Raw genomic sequence first — 14,390 nt, forward strand, 5'->3', positions numbered from 1 at the left:
ATTCTCGTTTTGTTTCTTTTCTAACCCAAATTAGAAAACGATAAAACGACCCGATTTTTTTTTTTTGTTTCTGATTGTGTGGATTTTGCCAACAAAACAAACTAACAAGAAAAAACAACAACAAATGAATGGTTTGCAATCAAGTTAATGTGGAGAAGCTTTAGTGTTTTTGTTTTCTTTCATAGTATGTTTTAATATATTAAAGTGACTTAAAAAAAACAACCAAAAATGAAACATGACACGAAGACCACAGATTGTACCTCTCTGTCAAAAACTGACTCATACAAACAAAAATGAAATAAGATCAAACAAACCAAAAAAAAAGTAAAGAGACGTCATCACTGGTGGACGCAGCTTGTAAACAACGCATGACGTCTTCGCCGCGCGCCGTGAAGTCGTTTGGTAACGAGGGAGATAGAAGCCCTTTGGTTTAGTATAAAAAAACGATTATGAATAAATGTGTATTGTTCAATAATCAAGTTTAATGAATCAGTTATGTCTGAAACTGAAGCCAAGATGTACCACTATCTCCGTTTTAAATAATTTCCTAAACATCTTCGAAAGAACCCGCCGTTCACTGTCTGCTTCCGTCAGCCTGCTGGAAGAAAACAAAGCCTTTTTTCTCTTTTTCTATTTGTTTGTGACGCAAATATGACAACTCTAACCAGACAAGACATCAATTTTGGACAAGGTAAGCCAACACTTCGCATGTAAATGTTCAGCAGTTGTGATGCTTGATTAAGTCAAGTCACCTCAAACATGCCATCACATGTCTTCCTCCTACAACTGAGCACGAAGCTTTAGTTTAATCTGTACTATCTGTCCTTAACGCGAACGATTCGAATACAATATCATAAGAACGTATCTGATCTTTTAGAGTTTTATCTCATTGCTGTTTTCCTCAGTGGTTGCTGATATCCTCTGTGAGTTCCTGGAAGTTGCCATTCATCTCATCTTGTATGTGCGTGAAGTTTATCCCTCTGGGATATTTCAGAAGAGAAAGAAGTACAACGTCCCAGTGCAGGTACACACCAACCTGTGATTATTACATTCATAGTATATTGAATACACGTGCCTCTTAACATCAGTTTTCTGTACCTCATTTCTAGATGTCATGTCACCCAGAGCTTAATCAGTACATTCAAGATACCCTGCATTGTGTGAAGCCGCTCATTGAGAAGGTAAGCGTTCTCCTCAAGCTGTGTGGTTAATTTTACAACTCCATGCAGAAGTTCCCCCCCCCCCCCCCCCCTCCCTCCCCTAGAATGAAGCGGAGAAGGTGGTCGTGGTCATCATGGACAAAGAGCATCATCCAGTGGAGAGATTTGTGTTTGAGATTTCTCAGCCTCCCCTGCTCTCCGTCAGGTTTGACTCTTCAACTGTCATTTATCATAATGATGAACAGCAAAATCAATCATTCACAACAACCAAAGATATTTCACCAAACAAACAGGGAATAGGTTCACCAGAACAATGTGATGTCAGGCACAAGCCCCGGCCCAGACTCATCTGGTAGCTTTGACAGATGTTACCTACAACGGCAATTAAATTTTTTCATGTGAATGATGTTCTTTTCTGAGAGAGTAGGTTCTTAAGCACTCGTGTGCCAAATCTGGTGCTTTTATCACTAAATGAAAGATTGTTTCAACAATCTGCTCCACGAGAAAGGTGGTTTTGTTTTTAAACTAGAGTTGTGGGGAAACCAGAGCAGGCAGGACGGAGACCGGGACTCGGGAGCAAACAATCCGGCCGTAATCGATGCTCTGAGTCCACACGTCACGTCGCGTCGCTCCATTGCTCCACTGCTCGGTAGCACGGAAGGAGTTTTCTTAAAGCGGAAGTAGCACGAAAACGTTTTAAAAAAAAAAAAATATTGAATGAATTTGATGACATTGATCTAATGGCTTTGATCCCAAGATGAAACTGTGATGACATCGCATGATGTCTACAAGACAAAAGCTTGTTGACATCACTTTGTGTCTTCTATGTGAAAAGAGGCCACGTCGGATCAGCACAAACACTTCAAAGGTAGACCTGCAAGGACAAAGCACCATTTTGCACAGTAGCCACCACATTGATAGTTATCTTTTTAACAGGTTTGAGTATAGCTGAAAGAGACAGAGAAGGTTTTAAACAGGGTCGTCCTGTGGTTTCTAAGCCGAATATTAATCGTGAGATTTTGATGCTGCACTGTTTTATTGGTGAACTCCAGAAGCAACGTCACTAAATATACCAGCTGAAAAATCCTAGGAAGTGTCTGGAATTAGTGCATATTGAAGAGGAGCTGAAGACAAAACGATCCAGACTGGAGCATCTCAAGATGATTGCTGGACTGTTGGAGAATGAAACACAGAGGAGAGCTGAGGCCTCCTCAGACATCCAGTCACCTCAAACAGGAAGGAGGGACTTGGAACAAGAAGCCATCCAGCTGAAGGAGCAGCTCGTTGGCAGTGAAGAAGCCAATACTGAACTGCAGAAGGAGAATGAGAGTCTCACTGGAATGCCCCAGCTCACCGTTGAAGAGCTGGCTGAAATAAGGCTCAAAGCTCTGGAGGAGAGGCTCCAGGAGGTGGTGGAGGAGCGAGACCGGCTGCTGCATGAGAAGAGGGCTGTCAACACTCACTACAATATCATGTTGGAGGGCCACAATTGGCTGCTGCGTGAGAACCATACGCTGCTGAATGACAATGAGGTCCTCCAGTGTGGGAACACTTCCCTGCTGCGGGAGAAGAAGATGCTGCTGCATGAGAAGAAGACCCTGGAGCATGTGAACAATACCCTGCAGGCGGAGAACAAGACGCTGCTGCAGGAGAAGGAGACGCTGCTGCAGGAGAACAAGACGCTGCTGCAGGAGAACAAGACGCTGCAGAATGAGAACAAGGCCATATTGGAGGGCCACAATTGGCTGCTGAGTGAGAACGATACACTGCTGAATCATAAAGAGGTCCTGCACCATGAGAACACTGCCCTGCTGCGAGAGAACACTTCCCTGCTGCAGGAGAACAAGACGCTGCTGCAGGAGAACAAGATGTTCTTGCAGAGGAACAAGGTGCTGGTGCTGAAGAACAAGACGCTTCTGCTTGAGAACCATACCTTGCAGCCGGAGAACAAGACGATACAGCATGAGAACCATACCTTGCAGCCGGAGAACAAGACGATACAGCATGAGAAGAAGACCCTGGAGCATGAGAACAATACCCTGCAGCCGGAGAACAAGAAGCTGCTGCATGAGAAGATCAGGCCAGAGAAGCCCTACACGGTCATAAGGGAGGATCCCCAGGACAAGCAACATAAGAAAAGAGGCTTCTGGAGGAAACTCTTCAAACGGCGCTGAACAATGACAACAGAGAGACGAAGGCCAGAGAGACAGTTGAAGAGGCCAGGAAGGTTTAATAATACTGCTAATAATAATACATTGTATTTGTAACGCACTTTACATTTAAACAACCTCAAAGTGCTACAGAAAAAGAAAAAATGTTAAAAGACAAGGTATGTCAGGGCGAGAAAAGTTTGTTAAAGTTTAAAAGGGACACATAGGGACACATGTTGTCTTGCAGTTGTTCAGAGCTGGAACAACTCCAAGACAACAAAAGAGAGTTGGAAGAGTGGAACAAGAAACAGATGCACCTGGCAAGGAAAGTAAGAGAGAAGGAAGTGAAAAAGAAAGAAGAAAGAAAAGGGTTCTGGACCTTATGGATCCTTTGTTGTTGTTTACATACTCCGCTTTGCACTAGTTGTTTAGTTATTTTATTTTTATTTTTTGCAGCCACAGAGCTGCAGCTGCAACTTCCGTGTTGGTTCCGAGAGAACGAACGTCGCCCCGGCTTTGTGGCACCAGACTCCACTTGGTGCCGGTGTCGTGTTGCTGGTTGTGACGGCTGCAACTTCCGCATGGAGGCAGAGATCACGGACACGATGCCAGGACAGACACCGGAGCTCCGGGGCGGCATGCGGCGATTCAAGCAATGGACCGACGCGACGCGACGCGACGCGACGCGAGGAGTGGACTTGGTAGAGCATCGATTACGGCCGTATCGTTTGCTCCTGAGTCCCGGTCTCCGTCCTGCCTCGCGTCTACTATTTCGGGACCAACATGAAAGTTGCGCTGCAAACAAACTAAACAAAAAAACCAACCAGTGCAAAGCTGAATATGTTAAGAGGATTCATACAGCCAACATATTATTAATATAAAATATTGAGGGCGTGTAGTAAATCACCGGCCAATCAGCCTACGGTTCCTCAGAACCGGCCAGTTCCATGGTCCTGAGTACCCCGACGGAAGGGGAGCACAAAAGCGTCCAGCTTCGGAGCGGTATTTTCAGGAAAATCCCAAATTCTCGCGGTGGAAACCTGAACTGTAACGGTCAATACCAGTCCTGTCCCGCACTTTTTGAAAACCACCTTTCTTGTGGAGCAGATTGTTGAAACAATCTTTCATTTAGTGATAAAAGCACTAGATTTGGCACACGAGTGCTTAAGAACCTACTCTCTCAGAAAAGAACATCATTCACATGGAAAAACGTAATTGCCGTTGTAGGTAACATCTGTCAAAGCTACCAGATGAGTCTGGGCCGGGGCTTGTGCCTGACATCACATTGTTCTGGTGAACCTATTCCCTGTTTGTTTGGTGAAATATCTTTGGTTGTTGTGAATGATTGATTTTGCTGTTCAAAATAAAATAAAAAAAAATGTATTTAAATGAGAGGAGTTCAGAGCTTCTTTTGCCAGAGGAAACACGAGTACCTGTACTGTACCATACTGTATTGTACCATACTATGAAGGCAAAATCCACTGCAGAAAATAAATACCCTAAAATAATCTCAATTGGTCCAAAAAAAGGATATGATTTAATTTTGTCAACACTTTGCTAAAAAATGTTTTGCAAAAAAAAATTATGGTCTCAACTATGCAACTATGTATCATGCCCAGTAAGGAGTAACGTGATTGGTCAATTGACACCATGTGGTATATACGTTTTGAAAGACAGCCTCTGATTGGTCCATAATTCTCTGACTCAACCTGAGACGTTCAAATGCTGAAGCAGAGAGGAGGAATTTGGACAATTTTCTTTCCAAATAGGTCAAATAGGGTCTCTGATTTTTAACTATCATACTGGTAATACTGGTTCCCATGATTGTATGTTCAAAACACGTTCTGGTGTTAATAACCAGATGGACTCAAGTAAGAAAAAATAGTAAGAAAGCTTTTCCAATTCACTCTTGAGGGAAATGATGAGAACAGAAGCTCTTTTGATGCGTTTCAGCTTCTTCTATCCACTCCATGTTCGCAAATACTAACACACAAACACGTTTCTGTTCAATCACTTTAGAAACATGATTAGTGTTTGAAGTACAGATACAGGTACAGGAGTGTTTTTGTTTTGTTTGTTGCAGTCAGCCTCTTTCACAGTCCTGCTGGCAGACACACTGGAGGAGAAGCTGTAAAGCCATCGTGGCTCGTTCTAATTAAACATATCAATGTTCAGGAGTTGATTGAATAGGTAACATCAGTATTATTTTGGGGTCTTTAATGCAAAAGGAACATGAGGAAGAAGCCCAGGAGAAGCTATTTATTGCTTCATGGTATCTAGACAACAGAATGACAGACCTCAGAAAAAAAATCTTGTTCAAGTCTTTCATAATTCAGAGGGTTAAACTTATAAAATCTTTCAAAGATGCAGGAAACAGTCAGGTGTCAGCAACTTTGCCTGTGTTCAAACACATGAAGAAAGAACTGAAAAAGATATTTGAAGACTGAGTCTAATCAAAGAAAGAACACATGCACAACAAAAGTCAGACAACAGAATCATTTTGAAGACTAAACAACACAAATAATGAACATATTTACATATTTATGTGAACAATCATGAACACCACAATAAGTTGCTGTCCTCTTTAGGGCAGCGACCTAAAGAAGGCCAGTGCTGTGCAAAGTGCAGCCACCTCCGTGTACACAGGCTGTTCTTCGCTGCACTTCAGACAGTGGCTTGATGTGCGGCTCCACTCTCCAACACAACCCTGACAGCCCACCAGGCTTCGGCAGCAAGAAGAAAACATTGGCTGGGTCATTGTATCTTTAAAAAGGAAAAATATACTGATATTATAGATGTTATATATGGATATTTCTGAGACATACCTTCAAGACAAAACCTGCCAAGTCCACACCAGAAGTAATTTAGAAGAGACTGCACTTTTTAATGAAAATCATTTACCGGGGTCTGGGAAAAGAAATCCAGCAATTATTTGAAGCAATATTTGTTCAGAATTAGATTTTTATTATGTATTGTCTAAAAACACAAATCTGTTCAATTTTGCTGATATTTCTATCTTAAAGTGATGATCATATGCACGTCTGTTGAATTATTTTAAGTTTTTACACACTAACGTTCATTAAATCAGGCCTTCAAAGGGCAAACATGTCTCCACACTGCCACCTGCAGGTATCTTTTGTAACTGCTTTTGGCGTGTCAGGCTGTTTCCGGCAAACGGCAGTTTAACATCCAGGAGTTTCGGATTAATCAGGAGTAAGTGTGGAAAAATAACCCAGAGCAGAGTGAGCATGTGTGTATCACAAAAAAAAAAAAATGTGTGTATCGCATTGATATATAACCAAACACCATATTTCCAGTCGTGACAACACAGACTGGAGGCTGCAGTGGTTATTTGACATCGAGGTATGTTGTGTTAGCGTGGAGTTTTACTGTGAAAACTTCAGGCAAACGTGAGCCAATCAGACACAAAAGGGTCGCTGAAGCCCCGCCCATCAATGACAGCAATAATACAATGACAAAAGAAAATAGGAAACTGAGTTGAATGTACGTTTTTTCGATTTTTGTCCAAAAACCAGAAAATCAAAAAAACGAGTTGAATTCTCGTTTTGTTTCTTTTCTAACCCAAATTAGAAAACGATAAAACGACCCGATTTTTTTTTTTTGTTTCTGATTGTGTGGATTTTGCCAACAAATCAAACTAACAAGAAAAAACAACAACAAATGAATGGTTTGCAATCAAGTTAATGTGGCGAAGCTTTAGTGTTTTTGTTTTCTTTCATAGTATGTTTTAATATATTAAAGTGACTTAAAAAAAACAACCAAAAATGAAACATGACACGAAGACCACAGATTGTACCTCTCTGTCAAAAACTGACTCATACAAACAAAAATGAAATAAGATCAAACAAACCAAAAAAAAAGTAAAGAGACGTCATCACTGGTGGACGCAGCTTGTAAACAACGCATGACGTCTTCGCCGCGCGCCGTGAAGTCGTTTGGTAACGAGGGAGATAGAAGCCCTTTGGTTTAGTATAAAAAAACGATTATGAATAAATGTGTATTGTTCAATAATCAAGTTTAATGAATCAGTTATGTCTGAAACTGAAGCCAAGATGTACCACTATCTCCGTTTTAAATAATTTCCTAAACATCTTCGAAAGAACCCGCCGTTCACTGTCTGCTTCCGTCAGCCTGCTGGAAGAAAACAAAGCCTTTTTTCTCTTTTTCTATTTGTTTGTGACGCAAATATGACAACTCTAACCAGACAAGACATCAATTTTGGACAAGGTAAGCCAACACTTCGCATGTAAATGTTCAGCAGTTGTGATGCTTGATTAAGTCAAGTCACCTCAAACATGCCATCACATGTCTTCCTCCTACAACTGAGCACGAAGCTTTAGTTTAATCTGTACTATCTGTCCTTAACGCGAACGATTCGAATACAATATCATAAGAACGTATCTGATCTTTTAGAGTTTTATCTCATTGCTGTTTTCCTCAGTGGTTGCTGATATCCTCTGTGAGTTCCTGGAAGTTGCCATTCATCTCATCTTGTATGTGCGTGAAGTTTATCCCTCTGGGATATTTCAGAAGAGAAAGAAGTACAACGTCCCAGTGCAGGTACACACCAACCTGTGATTATTACATTCATAGTATATTGAATACACGTGCCTCTTAACATCAGTTTTCTGTACCTCATTTCTAGATGTCATGTCACCCAGAGCTTAATCAGTACATTCAAGATACCCTGCATTGTGTGAAGCCGCTCATTGAGAAGGTAAGCGTTCTCCTCAAGCTGTGTGGTTAATTTTACAACTCCATGCAGAAGTCCCCCCCCCCCCCCCCCCCCTCCCTAGAATGAAGCGGAGAAGGTGGTCGTGGTCATCATGGACAAAGAGCATCATCCAGTGGAGAGATTTGTGTTTGAGATTTCTCAGCCTCCCCTGCTCTCCGTCAGGTTTGACTCTTCAACTGTCATTTATCATAATGATGAACAGCAAAATCAATCATTCACAACAACCAAAGATATTTCACCAAACAAACAGGGAATAGGTTCACCAGAACAATGTGATGTCAGGCACAAGCCCCGGCCCAGACTCATCTGGTAGCTTTGACAGATGTTACCTACAACGGCAATTAAATTTTTTCATGTGAATGATGTTCTTTTCTGAGAGAGTAGGTTCTTAAGCACTCGTGTGCCAAATCTGGCACTTCATTTAGTGAAAGATTGTTTCAACAATCTGCTCCACGAGAAAGGTGGTTTTGTTTTTAAACTAGAGTTGTGGGGAAACCAGAGCAGGCAGGACGGAGACCGGGACTCGGGAGCAAACAATCCGGCCGTAATCGATGCTCTGAGTCCACACGTCACGTCGCGTCGCTCCATTGCTCCACTGCTCGGTAGCACGGAAGGAGTTTTCTTAAAGCGGAAGTAGCACGAAAACGTTTTAAAAAAAAAAAATATTGAATGAATTTGATGACATTGATCTAATGGCTTTGATCGCAAGATGAAACTGTGATGACATCGCATGATGTCTACAAGACAAAAGCTTGTTGACATCACTTTGTGTCTTCTATGTGAAAAGAGGCCACGTCGGATCAGCACAAACACTTCAAAGGTAGACCTGCAAGGACAAAGCACCATTTTGCACAGTAGCCACCACATTGATAGTTATCTTTTTAACAGGTTTGAGTATAGCTGAAAGAGACAGAGAAGGTTTTAAACAGGGTCGTCCTGTGGTTTCTAAGCCGAATATTAATCGTGAGATTTTGATGCTGCACTGTTTTATTGGTGAACTCCAGAAGCAACGTCACTAAATATACCAGCTGAAAAATCCTAGGAAGTGTCTGGAATTAGTGCATATTGAAGAGGAGCTGAAGACAAAACGATCCAGACTGGAGCATCTCAAGATGATTGCTGGACTGTTGGAGAATGAAACACAGAGGAGAGCTGAGGCCTCCTCAGACATCCAGTCACCTCAAACAGGAAGGAGGGACTTGGAACAAGAAGCCATCCAGCTGAAGGAGCAGCTCGTTGGCAGTGAAGAAGCCAATACTGAACTGCAGAAGGAGAATGAGAGTCTCACTGGAATGCCCCAGCTCACCGTTGAAGAGCTGGCTGAAATAAGGCTCAAAGCTCTGGAGGAGAGGCTCCAGGAGGTGGTGGAGGAGCGAGACCGGCTGCTGCATGAGAAGAGGGCTGTCAACACTCACTACAATATCATGTTGGAGGGCCACAATTGGCTGCTGCGTGAGAACCATACGCTGCTGAATGACAATGAGGTCCTCCAGTGTGGGAACACTTCCCTGCTGCGGGAGAAGAAGATGCTGCTGCATGAGAAGAAGACCCTGGAGCATGTGAACAATACCCTGCAGGCGGAGAACAAGACGCTGCTGCAGGAGAAGGAGACGCTGCTGCAGGAGAACAAGACGCTGCTGCAGGAGAACAAGACGCTGCAGAATGAGAACAAGGCCATATTGGAGGGCCACAATTGGCTGCTGAGTGAGAACGATACACTGCTGAATCATAAAGAGGTCCTGCACCATGAGAACACTGCCCTGCTGCGAGAGAACACTTCCCTGCTGCAGGAGAACAAGACGCTGCTGCAGGAGAACAAGATGTTCTTGCAGAGGAACAAGGTGTTGGTGCTGAAGAACAAGACGCTTCTGCTTGAGAACCATACCTTGCAGCCGGAGAACAAGACGATACAGCATGAGAACCATACCTTGCAGCCGGAGAACAAGACGATACAGCATGAGAAGAAGACCCTGGAGCATGAGAACAATACCCTGCAGCCGGAGAACAAGAAGCTGCTGCATGAGAAGATCAGGCCAGAGAAGCCCTACACGGTCATAAGGGAGGATCCCCAGGACAAGCAACATAAGAAAAGAGGCTTCTGGAGGAAACTCTTCAAACGGCGCTGAACAATGACAACAGAGAGACGAAGGCCAGAGAGACAGTTGAAGAGGCCAGGAAGGTTTAATAATACTGCTAATAATAATACATTGTATTTGTAACGCACTTTACATTTAAACAACCTCAAAGTGCTACAGAAAAAGAAAAAATGTTAAAAGACAAGGTATGTCAGGGCGAGAAAAGTTTGTTAAAGTTTAAAAGGGACACATAGGGACACATGTTGTCTTGCAGTTGTTCAGAGCTGGAACAACTCCAAGACAACAAAAGAGAGTTGGAAGAGTGGAACAAGAAACAGATGCACCTGGCAAGGAAAGTAAGAGAGAAGGAAGTGAAAAAGAAAGAAGAAAGAAAAGGGTTCTGGACCTTATGGATCCTTTGTTCTTGTTTACATACTCCGCTTTGCACTAGTTGTTTAGTTATTTTATTTTTATTTTTTGCAGCCACAGAGCTGCAGCTGCAACTTCCGTGTTGGTTCCGAGAGAACGAACGTCGCCCCGACTTTGTGGCACCAGACTCCACTTGGTGCCGGTGTCGTGTTGCTGGTTGTGACGGCTGCAACTTCCGCATGGAGGCAGAGATCACGGACACGATGCCAGGACAGACACCGGAGCTCCGGGGCGGCATGCGGCGATTCAAGCAATGGACCGACGCGACGCGACGCGACGCGACGCGACGAGTGGACTTGGTAGAGCATCGATTACGGCCGTATCGTTTGCTCCCGAGTCCCGGTCTCCGTCCTGCCTCGCGTCTACTATTTCGGGACCAACATGAAAGTTGCGCTGCAAACAAACTAAACAAAAAAACCAACCAGTGCAAAGCTGAATATGTTAAGAGGATTCATACAGCCAACATATTATTAATATAAAATATTGAGGGCGTGTAGTAAATCACCGGCCAATCAGCCTACGGTTCCTCAGAACCGGCCAGTTCCATGGTCCTGAGTACCCCGACGGAAGGGGAGCACAAAAGCGTCCAGCTTCGGAGCGGTATTTTCAGGAAAATCCCAAATTCTCGCGGTGGAAACCTGAACTGTAACGGTCAATACCAGTCCTGTCCCGCACTTTTTGAAAACCACCTTTCTTGTGGAGCAGATTGTTGAAACAATCTTTCATTTAGTGATAAAACCACTAGATTTGGCACACGAGTGCTTAAGAACCTACTCTCTCAGAAAAGTACATCATTCACATGAAAAAATTTAATTGCCGTTGTAGGTAACATCTGTCAAAGCTACCAGATGAGTCTGGGCCGGGGCTTGTGCCTGACATCACATTGTTCTGGTGAACCTATTCCCTGTTTGTTTGGTGAAATATCTTTGGTTGTTGTGAATGATTGATTTTGCTGTTCAAAATAAAATAAAAAAAAAATGTATTTAAATGAGAGGAGTTCAGAGCTTTTTTTGCCAGAGGAAACACGAGTACCTGTACTGTACCATACTGTATTGTACCATACTATGAAGGCAAAATCCACTGCAGAAAATAAATACCCTAAAATAATCTCAATTGGTCCAAAAAAAGGATATGATTTAATTTTGTCAACACTTTGCTAAAAAATGTTTTGCAAAAAAAAATTATGGTCTCAACTATGCAACTATGTATCATGCCCAGTAAGGAGTAATGTGATTGGTCAATTGACACCATGTGGTATATACGTTTTGAAAGACAGCCTCTGATTGGTTCATAATTCTCTGACTCAACCTGAGACGTTCAAATGCTGAAGCAGAGAGGAGGAATTTGGACAATTTTCTTTCCAAATAGGTCAAATAGGGTCTCTGATTTTTCATTTTTAACTACCATACTGGTGTAGCCCTGTGTAAAAATACCCTATTAGATATTATTAGATACCACACATTAGTTGGAATATGTGAATAAAAATATTTTGTTTTGGGTTGAAATTTGAAAAGCACCTTTTTTTTGAGGAGTTGTTTGTTGTCAATGTTTTATTGTTTTATGTTGTTTTCAGTTCTAAAACTTTTTGATTTCTTTTGCTGGTGTTCAGAGATGAAGTTTGTTTAGTTGACACCCACATTGTGTTGTAACTGCTGATTGGAGGGAGCCAACAGAAAGGGGTGGGGCTAAGGGTGCTGCGCAGGTGAAGTGAAGTGCCTGCACTCAGTCTGTGTGAGAGAGGCATCAGCAGCAGAAGCTCCACCAGTGAACCAAATGTTTGCAAGTCGACCAATCGTGGGCTTAAGGCAAGCATTTCTTGTGGCAACCAAAGGTAAACTGTACTTTGTGTGTTTTGGGAATGCACTGCCCGTAATAATGAAGCTTAAAGGTGATCAGCTGTTGAGCTAATGTGAAAATCCATGTGAAATCCTGTGCAAATCATGCAGAGGCAGAAGAAGGCCAACAACCTGCCGCCTGTTTTGGAACGGTCCTGCTGTTTCTTCTACTGGAGAAAGACTCCTGCCCAGTTCCTGCTACCCCCCTGTTCTCCCTCCATGACAGAAACCCCCCCCCCCCCCCCCACACACACACACACACACACACCCCACTCATCAAACCCCTGTGAGTACTGCACCGATCATTTTTCAGCTCCTTGAGCGAAGCGGCCAGAAAGTTTGGGCCTCACCGGACCCAGACGTCGAAAACAGGCCGGCCACCAACCTTTTGCCAGTGGTACCGGGTGGAGGGGTGGGTGGTGTGATTAACCATTCAATTATCTTGTTTTGGTGGTTGTTTTCGTTGATTGATTTGTTTCATAAAAGGAGCACCTTGAGAGTTACAAGGAATTTTGATTTATTGGCAAAGTAGATTGTTTTTGTTCGAGTGAAGGATTATTATTTTGAGTTCGAAGAGTTAAAAAGGTTCTGCGAAACCAGTTCTGTTGACAATAAGATTTAAACCTCATTTTTTTCAACGGTTTAGCGTAAAATAGTTTTTTCATTTTAAGAGAACCCTTGGTTGCAATTGTCTTGCTCTAATTAATTTTTGTTTCATAATAAATGTCCAGAAATTTTGGTATATAAGTTGTTGTGTCCCATTACTTTTTGTTAATATGAACTCAGGCCCTCTCTCATAGCCTTCACATGGGAATTGGGTTACATAAATGGAGGCACTGCTGGGATTTCTACTTTATTAACAAACTGTATCATTAAAAGTAACAAATAAAGTAAAGTCTACGGGACACAACAACTTTAAATATTAAAAAATGGAAACTCAAATGGGCAGCCCGTTACAAAATGAGTTGGTTAATTGGTTCAGAGGAGAGTCAGTCAATGTGAAACATGCTCTCTTATTATATGGAGTGCCTGAAAGTGTTTCAACAGCTGAGGTAGAAGAAACAGCAGAGACTATTAAAGCTTTGGGTAAAGTAGTGGTTAAAGGTAAAATGTTTCACCCTCAACAACAGTCCTTAATGGTGTTGTGTGAATGTCGGGAAGAAATAGACCCCACTAGAATCCCCCCAGAAGTGAGGCCAATCAGTGGTGGAAGTACCTGGAAATCAGTGTACTACATAGAAAAGCCACTTGATGAGTTTGAAGTAAAACTGCAAGCTTTTCTGAAACAGGAAGGAAAAACTTTAGAAGATATTCAGAGTCCATGCATCTCACCAGGAGCGGGAGACGGCAACTCTGAGTCCATCATCCGTGCAATGGGTGATATAATGAGCAAAACAAACAGATCAGCTGACAGCCATGCCTATAGACGACTACGGACATTTTCCGGGGTCAGTCCCACCCCCGCTGGAGAAGAGTCGTTTTGTGTGTGGTTGGAACAGGCAACACTCCTAGTAGAGGAAGGGGAGTGCTCTGACAAAGAAAAACGACGACGAATACTGGAAAGTCTCAAAGGACCTGCTTTGGAGATCATCCAAGCTGTTCGTATGACAGAACCCGATGCTAGCTCCCATGAGTACATAGAGGCAATAACGAGCATTTTTGGTACTGTGGAATCGGGTGAAGAACTCTATTTGTCATTCAGAGCCCTTCAACAGCAGCCTAATGAGAGTTTGTCTGATTTTTTACGAAGATTAGAGAGGTCTCTTGTTAGAGTTGTGCAGGCAGGGGGTCTACCTGTTACTTCAGCCAATAAGGCCAGAATAGAGCAACTTATTAAAGGCTCAACGTCAGATCTTATGTTGCTTCAGTTGAAAGTGAGGGAGCGAAAAGATAATCCCCCCACCTTTCTGCACTTGCTACGAGAAGTGATTGAAGAAGAAAATCGTCACTCTGTACGACGGCAGCAGGTACGTGCCATCCAGGCC

General features: G+C 42.8%; 2 protein-coding genes across 2 annotated transcripts; both read left to right on the forward strand.

Moving 5' to 3' along the window:
* Positions 1-353: 353 nt before the first annotated feature.
* LOC308112781 (mitotic spindle assembly checkpoint protein MAD2B-like) lies at positions 354-4,670 on the forward strand. Its single transcript, XM_080468544.1, has 5 exons — positions 354-691; positions 906-1,024; positions 1,110-1,181; positions 1,265-1,365; positions 3,767-4,670. Exons 1-5 carry the CDS (start codon positions 652-654, stop codon positions 3,873-3,875), a joined length of 441 nt encoding a protein of 146 aa, XP_080324670.1. The 5' UTR covers positions 354-651; the 3' UTR covers positions 3,876-4,670.
* Positions 4,671-7,199: 2,529 nt separating this feature from the next.
* On the forward strand, positions 7,200-8,379 carry LOC308113641 (mitotic spindle assembly checkpoint protein MAD2B-like; the record flags this gene model as incomplete). Its single annotated transcript, XM_080470036.1, has 4 exons — positions 7,200-7,558; positions 7,773-7,891; positions 7,977-8,048; positions 8,128-8,379. Exons 1-4 carry the CDS (start codon positions 7,519-7,521, stop codon positions 8,377-8,379), a joined length of 483 nt encoding a protein of 160 aa, XP_080326162.1. The 5' UTR covers positions 7,200-7,518.
* Between the last annotated feature and the right edge of the window lie 6,011 nt (positions 8,380-14,390).

This window comes from Lipophrys pholis (assembly GCF_963383615.2).
Source record: "Lipophrys pholis genome assembly, chromosome: 8".
NCBI lineage: Eukaryota > Metazoa > Chordata > Actinopteri > Blenniiformes > Blenniidae > Lipophrys > Lipophrys pholis.